The sequence below is a fragment of the Ambystoma mexicanum genome, chromosome 4q, assembly GCF_040938575.1.
Source record: "Ambystoma mexicanum isolate Mex_15411 chromosome 4q, UKY_AmexF1_1, whole genome shotgun sequence".
In the NCBI taxonomy this organism is placed as follows: domain Eukaryota; kingdom Metazoa; phylum Chordata; class Amphibia; order Caudata; family Ambystomatidae; genus Ambystoma; species Ambystoma mexicanum.
The window spans coordinates 224,503,571-224,513,671 of NC_090928.1; the positions used below are offsets into that span (position 1 = coordinate 224,503,571).

At 44.8% G+C, this 10,101-nt stretch overlaps 1 protein-coding gene across 3 annotated transcripts in view; it reads right to left on the reverse strand.

Moving 5' to 3' along the window:
- The window catches only part of DDO (D-aspartate oxidase), a 364,955-nt gene extending 363,795 nt beyond the window's left edge, over positions 1–1,160 (reverse strand). The window contains exon 1 of one of the 3 annotated variants that reach the window (XM_069607761.1): positions 926–1,160. In XM_069607761.1, coding sequence (XP_069463862.1) covers positions 926–1,078 — 153 coding nt within the window. In that variant the 5' untranslated portion in view covers positions 1,079–1,160. The remainder of the gene's footprint in view (positions 1–925) is intronic. The other 2 variants (XM_069607757.1, XM_069607760.1) reach the window with 2 other exon arrangements.
- Positions 1,161–10,101: the final 8,941 nt, after the last annotated feature.

Consider the following 10,101-nt stretch of genomic DNA (forward strand, 5'->3'; position numbering starts at 1 on the left):
GGCTTGTTCTAACTGACTGATAAATTAATGATGGTTTATTCAAGAAACCTTGTGTGTGAGTTTATTTTAATACTTGTCGCTGTGAAACTCTGTGTAACTCCCCTACAGCTCACATTGACCCCTCTTGAGATAAGCCTGGCTGCTCAACACAAACTGTATATTACAAGCTTATACCAAAGGTTGGGTTTCCTATACCTGTAGACAGAGTTGTGGGTAGTGCACCCAAAGGTACTCAAACTCTGCATACTTATCTCACTCAAACTCACACAACCATCTCTCGCACAACAAGCCGCACGCACTTCACAACACTGCAACAACACATAAGCCGGACCAACAGCACACGCGGCCTATCACAGACCCGATACCCGCACCAAAGCTCAGCATCTGGTGTATACCGAGTTGAAGCTGCCAACAGAACACCACTCCTCTCACTATCCTACTCCCTCTTCACCTTACTAACCCACCCCACCCCACCTTATAATTTACAGATCCGCCAGAGCGCCTGGGGACCAATTCCATTGGTGACGGTGCGCGGTACAAATACCTTTAACATTTAACATACAAACTTGCCTAACAGACCGCCAGCCAGTGCAGCTGGCTACATAACAGATGCCCCCTTAATGGCAAGTGAAACTTTTACATTTTCCACTCTTGCATCATTTGAAAGGTTTGGGAGCCCCTCGCCCCTGCGTAATGGCATGTTCCGAATGGAAACGTAAAAGGCTTTCTCTGCCTCTATCCCAAATGCAAGCAGCTTAAGAAACTAAAAGGGTGTCAACCGATATACTCCCCAGGTGGCATGGTGAGAACAATGCTGTTAACATCAGAACGTCACCAGAAGGCGTGTGCACTGAGGTAACATCTCCAGGCATGCTGGCTGCTTGCTACACAATCTATCGACTTGTTTACTGGATGTTTCACTTACCAGAAAACACAATTGTGCTTCTCTGTACCGTTTCAGTAAAAGAAGAAAACAAGCATAGCAGGGTATTTCTATTGCCGGCGACACGAATTGCAGAAAAGCCGACTGGAGTGGGCAGTTCACTTCTGTGGCTGCGCCTGAATCCCACCATTTCATTGGAAGTGGATCCCAGTGGTAACGCCCTCTTCATCAGCCGAGGCAGCTTGGACAACACCGTGGCTCGCCTATGCCGGTGTTGTGTTACGTATGGTATCTCATACATTTCAGTACCCGCTCGCCTTCGGCTGTCTTTCTAGCCTCAGGCGGGCCTTGGTAGAAATAGGCAGAAGCAGCTGCACACCGAGCTGCGCTAAACTCCGATCATTCCTGCAGGCAATGTTCACAGAGGGTCAGCAGCCAGAAAGCATTTATTTGCTGTCAAAATGGACGATTTTGAAACTCAGTCCTAGTTTAGTTGTACATTATGAAACGTCTGACTTTCATTTTTCTGTTTTCCATCATAAAATTAGCATTACAAGTCTCTGAATGTAGAAAATAAGCATTGGAAAAGTCAACAGTTTGGCCTTTTTATCTAGGATAGGCATTTGACAGGCTCCACCACAATGCTACTACCTGGCAAAGCGTGTGCGGGTCACTGCGCATATGGTAGCAGTGCCTGGAAAATGCACATAGAATACCTATAAACAAGCCAAAACTGTTGACTTTGCACATGCTTGTTTTAAAAATACATATAATCTTTTAATTCGTTTTCAAAGCAGTTGCACAAAAATGACAAGAAACATGTATAAGGCACTGCTTGGTAGTTCCCCTCGCCCGCCCCTGTATCCCTCCCGCTCCCTACTTACCCACTCCTCATGGTAGAGCTCACAGTGATAGTAACTAAAATTGAGGAAACTATGACTTCTTTATCCAATATCCAATAATGTGAGTCTTTGCGGGAAAGCCTGCAGTCTGAAATCATCTTTAAGAAAGTTTAACAACTCCCTCCATTCAGAGCTAAATTGCACTTGCTCCTTCAACAGAGTGTGTCATCCATTCTCACGCAACAAATTCCCAGATTTTCTCAACCATTCCTAAAGCGTAGGCACTTCCCCTCCCTTCCATTTCTGGCCTATTAGCAACATTGCTGCAATGACCAGTATCACAATAGCTGTATGCAGTGCCTTGGATTTAGGTGCAGGTCTGTGCTCCCTAAGACCAACAAAACACGCATGGGAGCCACTGCATAATCTATCTTGAATATATAATAAATCGACTCTTTCACTTCTTCCCAAAAACTCTATAGTTTCAGGCATTTTCCACAAATTTGAAACCAAGTACCCCGTTGATCACAGCCCCTCAAAACACCCTGACGATGTTGAGGAAACAGTTTGTGAAGCCTAAGCGGGGTAAAATGGCAACGGTAGATCAATTTGTACCACATTTCCCGTATTTGAATAGCTCTCGTCAGCTTGAAGATATTCCTCCAGTTTTTCCCAATTTTCTATCGAAATATCTCTCCCCATAGACTTCTCACAGCTACTCATGTATGTTCTCCTGATTTCCTATGTTGACGAGAATTCCATAAATATCTGTGATCAGTCCTTTTGTCCCATCCTGCATGATTGAGACATTCTCAAAAGGGAACAGTGTTTTGAGGGCCGCGTGTTTATTCTCCGTACTCGAAGACCAATGACATAATTGAAAATAATGAAGGCGTTCCTTATCAAGAGAAAAACACAATTTACATTCATCGAATGATCTAACCGCGGATCCTGTGAACAAGTCCCATAATTTGAGGCATCCCCCTCCCTGCCACCTCCTATAAGCCCCTTCTTCCAATCCGGGAGAGAATTGAGGATTTTTAAACAGTAGAGTAAACGGGGGAGGGGAACAAAGAAATATGATTTTTACGAATCATTCCATTCCATGTGTCGCTCACCAGTTTAGTAATTTAACTTAAATCCATGTGTCTCAGTCTGTCCTTTTTGGGAAGGATGAAAAAAGTTGAGCAAGGGGGATTTCCTCTTTTTTAACAGGGGGCTGTTGTGGGTGAGGAAGACAATGTAAAGAGCAACAAATTCCACAGCCAGCTACCCTACTACCACAGCACTCAAACAAAGATAGGACTCATCGCGGGCGACACTACCGAGTCAGTAGTGAAGACACGGTCACGGTCCTTAGAAGTACGCTTAACACTGAAGAGAGCAGCGTTCCAGCTTTGCGCGGCATTACTTAAATAACAAAACGCAGTAAGAAAAGCTACACAGGTCCATCGATTCAGATTACAACTGAACACACAGTAACGAAAGGTATATTCTGTGGAAACATTCTTCACTGATGGCCATACTGAATTGAAGTGCTGTGGTGCAACATATGACGGATACAAAAGTGTGAATATATTCTGCAGGCATCAATACCTTGAGTCCCGCAGTTAATACTAATGAGAGGATATTCATTCTGAAATATTACTCCACACATTCAACTAAATAGAGTCTCCGCTGCACAAGGCCTTGTGCATGAAGCAAAATGCGCACTTGCCCCGACACTTAATATTTCAAGCGTCGTGAAGACAGCATTTGAAGACACACTGATAACTGATGAAGTGCATTCTGGTGCTCTCTTTAATACCCAGAAACACTAATATGTGTTGACGCCCAATGACAAATGATCTATACTTGGAGACTAATTCTATTTGTCACTTTTGTTACTAACATCACAAAAGCATGTGATAACTATCGAACATCCTGTGTTTGCCCCCTGAGCTGTATTTTTCTTTATGCTCTCTTCAACACGCAACGTAAGAACATTTGTTTTTTTTGCATATTTGTCAGGCTTGTTTTTTATTGATTTTAAACTTTTTGTGAAAGTATAGATTAATTAAAATATGTTTTTCTAATTGAATCGGCGTACAGTTGTACAAATAATTAGTTGCAACAAGTGTGTACTTTAAGCAATGTATGTCTCTGACTGCCTTGAGTGGATGTGGTAGTAGGGTAGCTAGCTGTGGAATTTGGTGTCCTTTTTGGGAAGCCATAACACCTCATATAAGGGATGTGTCACAACAGCTCTATCCAAGCGCCTTGGTGTAAAGCACTTTATAAATAAATAAATCAATCAATCAATGTTAACCCAAAGTTTTCTAGAGTCGCTGACAAACCATTCTTGTACAATTTTAATTTGTGCCGCTTCGTAATATTTCTGAAAGTCCGGAAGTCCCAGGCCTACCTTCCCCCTAGGGGCTGCCAACAAATTCTGTGATAATCTTAGCCTTTTCCCCTTCCAAATGAAGGCACTTGCCATGCAGTTAAGTGTATTAAAGAAATGCTTCAGAATGTGTGGTGGGAGAGCCTGGAACAGATAGAGAACCCTAGACAATATCATCGCTTTAAGTGCAGCTATGCGTCCTACCCAAGAGACTGTGAGTGGATTCCACTTTAATATAAGTCAAAAGTGCTGGTATAATTGTTCAAGTGTACTAGTAAGTGGTACTCCCAAATATGTAATCCCTTTCGTCGTCCACACAAAGGGTGACACCCCCCTAGCCCTTGTGATGTCAGATTCAGAATCTCTGAATTCTCTATGTTGATCTTCAGCCCCGAAATTCTTCAAGTTCTTTTTGTAAGCAACTCAATGACCGCAGGGGGTCAGCAACATATCTGTGAAAGCTGAAACTTTATGTTGCACCCCCAACCCCCAAAGGAATGCCCTGTATAACACGCAACAACCTCAATGCTTCTAAAAAGGGTTCCAAATACACTGCAAATAAAAGAGGCGACAGAGGACATCCATGCTTAGTGCCCAAACACAGTTTTACAACTTCAGAGAGCATCCCGTTAATCATGAGTCTAGTCATCGGAGCAATCTAGTTAGCCCTAACCATGGTCATGAAGTTGGCTCCAAAACCAATCTCCTTCGGAGTAGCAAAAAGAAAAGACCATTGCACCCGGTCCAATGTCTTTTCGGCATCTAGGGAAAGTAACACAGTGGAATAATACTTTTCCCAGTAGATGCACCACCCTTCTAATATTGCCAAAAGCCTGTCAACCTGTAACAAACCCCGACTGGTCCGGATGAATCAAGGTCGGCAAAAGTGGTTCCAGTCAGCGAAACTGAGCAGAAGAAGAGAAGAGAGACCGAGAGAGCAGAAAGAGATGGTTAGCAGGGGAGAGGGAGAGAGAAGGGGGAGGCGAAGAGAAAAGTCTTGAGGAGTTTCCGGAATTTAAGGAGATACGGCTCAAGGCCGAGAGAGGCTGGGCAATACGAACCACACTTAGCTGGGTCCTTGTTGGGTTTAGGGATGAGAATAATCTTAGATTCCTCCATCGACTGAGATATTCGTCCTGAACTGCAGAAGAAATGAAAAACTTTAAAGATCGGCACCAACACCCAGTGAAAAACCTTATAAAATCCCATAGTGAAACCATCAGGTCCAGGCGATTTATTTTGGGGAGGGACTTAATAACCAGTGAAAGCTCTTCTTATGAATTTTCTGCATCAAGATGCTATGTCCCCTATATTCTGGAGCTGCAATTTATCTCAGTACTTCCTTTGCGCCACAGGCACAGTGATTTCTGACATATGTAGGGCCCCGTGAAATTGTGTACATTCTAGTGCTATAGCCTCTGTTTTCGTGACTCCGGTGCTCTCATCAGTAATAATAGAAAAACATCATTTTAGACCCCTTGTGATCCCTGAGAAGCCTAACTAGCATTCTACCAGACTTATTTGCCCATATGTAATAACGTTGTCTGGCATTTAAAAGGGTCTTCCCAGCCCTTTTTGTGTATAGAAGGTTCAAAAAGCCAGTAGTTTCTTGGTATGCTTTTAGACTTCTGAAGATGGAGCATATTGCACCCTCTTTCGTTGTTCCCCCAATTCCTTTTCTAGTTGAGTCTCCAACACTCCCAATTGTTTTCCCCTTTGGGCCTTAAAGGAATGGTTCACCCAAAAACTTTTATTGCACAAAAAGATGGGCAATAATAAAAAAAATAGATTGGCACTTTTTTTTTAAGTCCCTATGTAAAATTTTGAGCAAATGAAGCTCAAAATTTACAAAAGGAAGCACATGGGGGCATCCATTTTGTGAAATCGATGCCCGCATGTGCTTGCTTTTGCAGCACTAATGAAGGAAAAGCCAGCCCGCTGTAGTAAACAAAAGCTACCACTGGGTGGCTTTTCCGTCATTGGTGCCGGGACTCGGAGGACGGAAACCAGAGACTACAGGCAGAAAAGCTGCAGCTGCATCTCGGTAAGTGCTATTTATTTTTAAAAAATAAGCACTAGCTGCGTTTTATTTTCTAGGTTTTCCGGCTGGAGGAGCCCGGAAAACTTAGAAATAAAACTGCAGCTTTAAAAACGTATTGAAAGAGACAGCAGCAGCTAGTATGCTAGTATACATAGCATAGTATGGTTGACTCCAGGATTGTATCCGGTGGGATACAGCGCTTTCCCCCCATGTATTAAAGTGACAGCGCGTCCAAGGGGTGCCAGTGCATTCAGTATTGTTTCTGTATGGGGTGATGATATTATTGACCTGTGTCCTGGGAATAAAAGATTGCACATGGCTTATACCTCTTGCATTTTTGTTTCGGCCTGCTGAGTCACAGGAGAGAGCCCCAGGGACTATTGTTACCATTCTGTTAGTAGAAGTAGTTGTCAAGGAGGACAGGGTGGTTCTTTCAGGCACCAATGAGGAGGGAAAAGAATGGCACACAGTGTTGTATATCGATCCGACCTCACTGTAAGAGACATGTGCGATGAAAAAATTGTTCGAAGATGTGGAAGACACAGGAGAGATGGTCTTTGAGATTGGGGTACCTTGCCAGGTAATGATAGAGCAAAGGGAGGTACCACAGACCATGCTCGTCGCCAGGAAAGCATCACCATATTGGAAGGAGGAGTTGGAGAAAGTGCTGTACCACTTGTGTACCAGCAATCCTCATGATGTGGGGTTGCTGAAAACTGTAGGAGCAGTACAGATTACATTATAACCAGGAGCAATATTGCCATGAGTTAGGCACTACACAGAGGATCTGCGTATCAAGGTGGGTAAGCAAATTGTAATCTTCTCCCTTGTTATACTGTGAGAATACCCTGACAAATCTTTTGGGAAGAGACCCAATGAGCAAGCTTAATATGTTGATTACTTTTTCAAAAGACTGCATAGTATGCTCGACTCCAGGATTGTACGCGGTTCGAAAAGCAGTGCTTTCCCCCACGTATTACAGTGACATCACAACCAGGGGGGTGCCAGTGCATTCAGCATTGTTTTTGTATGGGGTGAATATAGTATTGATTTGTGTCCCATTAAAAGATCAAACATGGCGTATAACTTTTGAATTTTTGTTTCGGCCTTCTGAACCACAGGAGATGTCACCAGGGACTATTGTTACCATTCTGTTAGGAGTAGTAGTTGTCAAGAAGGACAGGTTGGTTCTTTCAGGCACTGATGAGGAAGGAGGAGGATGGTTCACAGTGTTGTATATCGATCTGACCTCTTCGTTAAGAAACATGTCTGATGAGCAATTGTTTGTGGATGCAGAAGACACAGTAGAGATGGTCTTTGAGATTGGGGTGTCTTGCCAGGTAATGATAGAGCAAAGGGAAGTATCACAGACCATTCTCGTCGCCAGGAAAACATCGCCATATTGGAAGGAGGAGTTGGAGAAAGTGCCGGACCACTTGTGGACCCGCAATCGTGGGGTTGTTGAAAAGTATAGGAGCAGTGCAGATTAAATTATAACCAGGAGCAATATTGTCATGGTTAGGCAATACTGCATGTCTAGGGAGGCAGACAAAGGGATTTCTTAGACCATTATGGCACTGTTAAAGTAAGACATTATACAACCATCTGGATCCCCGTGCAATACGGCAATCTACACTGTGAAGAAAGCCAAAGGGTACAGTTGGAGGATGGTCCAGGATTTGCAACCTCTGAACAATATTGTTGAAGCAGTGTTTCCGGTGGTACCAAATCCTGCCACCGTTCTCTGTAACATCCCTACTGGGTTGACCCATTTTATAGTAATTGATTTAAAAATGCCTTTTTCTCTGTCCCCATACAACCCGATTCCCAGTACCTCACTGCGTTTGCGTATCGTGGGCTGACATTTGAACACACAAGGTTACCCCAGGGGTACTTGTAACGCTCACCTGATTCTCGCAGAGGCGCCGGTCTTGACTGGGCGACTTCCGTATCTTCAAAGGTGATGTGTAGCACCCGGTTGGCTCTTTGGGCTGGACCTCTGTGCACTGTATGCCTGACGTGTAGAGTAAGATGTCTGCAGATAGAAAATATGGGGTTAATGAACTGGGGTTATTGGGGTGTCCCTATCTCTTTCCTCTTCTCCTCTCCTGTAGACCCCCAAAGGTTAACGCTCTCACCTTAGGTAAGTGAATGCCGAGCTCTCCATCTGCCTCGGGGCAGGGTGCTGTAACCAGTTTCTTCACTGGATAGGTAGCGCAGGCCTCTTGACTTCAGAGGACTGCTGTCCGTCGTTTACTGCACGAACGGTAAGTTTCGAGTCATTCAAATGTCTTTAAAGTCTTTAGTAATGATGTCTCTTGTTTTGCAGGGTTCCGGCGATGGCGGATGACGGGCTGAAGTGAGTTGAAGATGGAGCCCGTGTGATGAATAGAAGCACCTGGAAGCACGTAAGTAAGCGCTTGTTGCCTGCTTCACTATGCGCTCTAACCGTCTTTTTATTTTGCAGGTACGAGTTCGGAGCGGCTGCAGGGTGCCGGAATACCCACTGGATTAGATGTGGAAAGGAGTAATGGCACGTGAGTATTAAAGTTCCCCAATGTCTTTAAACACACCTTGTTTTGTCTTTCAGATGCGGGATGCAGCGCCGAAGGCCTCCGGAGCGTGCGAAGAGTTGGTAAACTTTTGTCTTTCAGATGCCGGAATGCAGTGTGAAGACCTCCGGAGCGCACGAAGAGTAGGTAAGCCTTTGCCTTTCAGGTGCCGGAATGCTAACCTGTTCTTTCTTGTCTTTATAGGTGTTGCTGAAGACTGGATTCAGGATGGTAAGCCTTTGCCTTTCAGATGCCGGAATGCTAACCTGTTCTTTCTTGTCTTTATAGGTGTTGCTGAAGACTGGATTCAGGATGGTAAGCCTTTTTCCTTAGGCCCAGGACCGGATGCAGAAGACACGATGAGCGTTCTGCTGCAGAGGTTGCAGAATAACGCAAAGCAAGATTCATCCACCGGGTGTGGTTTAAATAGCCTCCTGTAGTGCTTAGGTGTCTCCTTCCACAGCCACGCCTAAGTAAGAAAAGAGTTCCTGGTAAGAAAAGAGTTCCTGCCTTCCAGAAGAGTTCCAGTGTTCTGAATCTAGGGAGTGGCTCCAGCCCCACCCAACAGGAAAAGTAGTTCCAAACAGAAGAGGATCAGAGGCTCAACTGGCAGGCAAGTAAGCAGCATGGTCTGCTGAAGGTAAGTCCACCCAAGCATTATGAGCCCGGCGCTTCCAGCGCTGGGACTGGGCATATTTATGAGCCTGGTGCCACTGGCGCCAGGACTGGGTCCAAAAGGTCCCAATTGGGACTGGTTGGCACTCGGAACCTGGGTTATGGATCTGCTTCCAAGGGAGTTGGGAACACCCTGACCTTATGGAAGCAGAGATCATGACAGTACCCCCCCTCAAGGCCCCTCCCAAACCGGGCTTCTCCGGGGGTTTTGGCTTGTCAGGAAATGTTCGGTGAAATCTTTTGATTAGGCGAGGAGCGTGGACATATTCAGCAGGTTCCCAGGATCTCTCTTGGGGGCCGTAGCCTTTCCAGTCAATTAGGTAGAATAGTTTAGATTTGGAGATCTTGGAGTCCAGAATGCTTTTGACTTCAAACTCGAGTTCTCCATCCACTAGGATAGGTTTTGGAGATTTGGTTAGTCGGGTTTGAGGTTGCACGGGTTTTAATAGAGAGACGTGGAAGACCGGATGTATCTTCATGTGCGGGGGCAAGTCCAACTTGACCGCTACTGGGTTTACTATGGTAGTGATGGAATAGGGACCAAGGTATCTTGGGTTGAATGTGCGTGGCCCTTTTAGAGATAGATATTTGGTGGATAACCAGACTTGATCCCCTACTTGATAGTGAGGGGCTTCCTTCCGATGTTGATCTGCTCCTTTCTTGTATTGTTCTTTAGCCCTTTGAAGGTGAGAAACAGCTTCCTTAAAGGCTTGGGTGATTGTAGA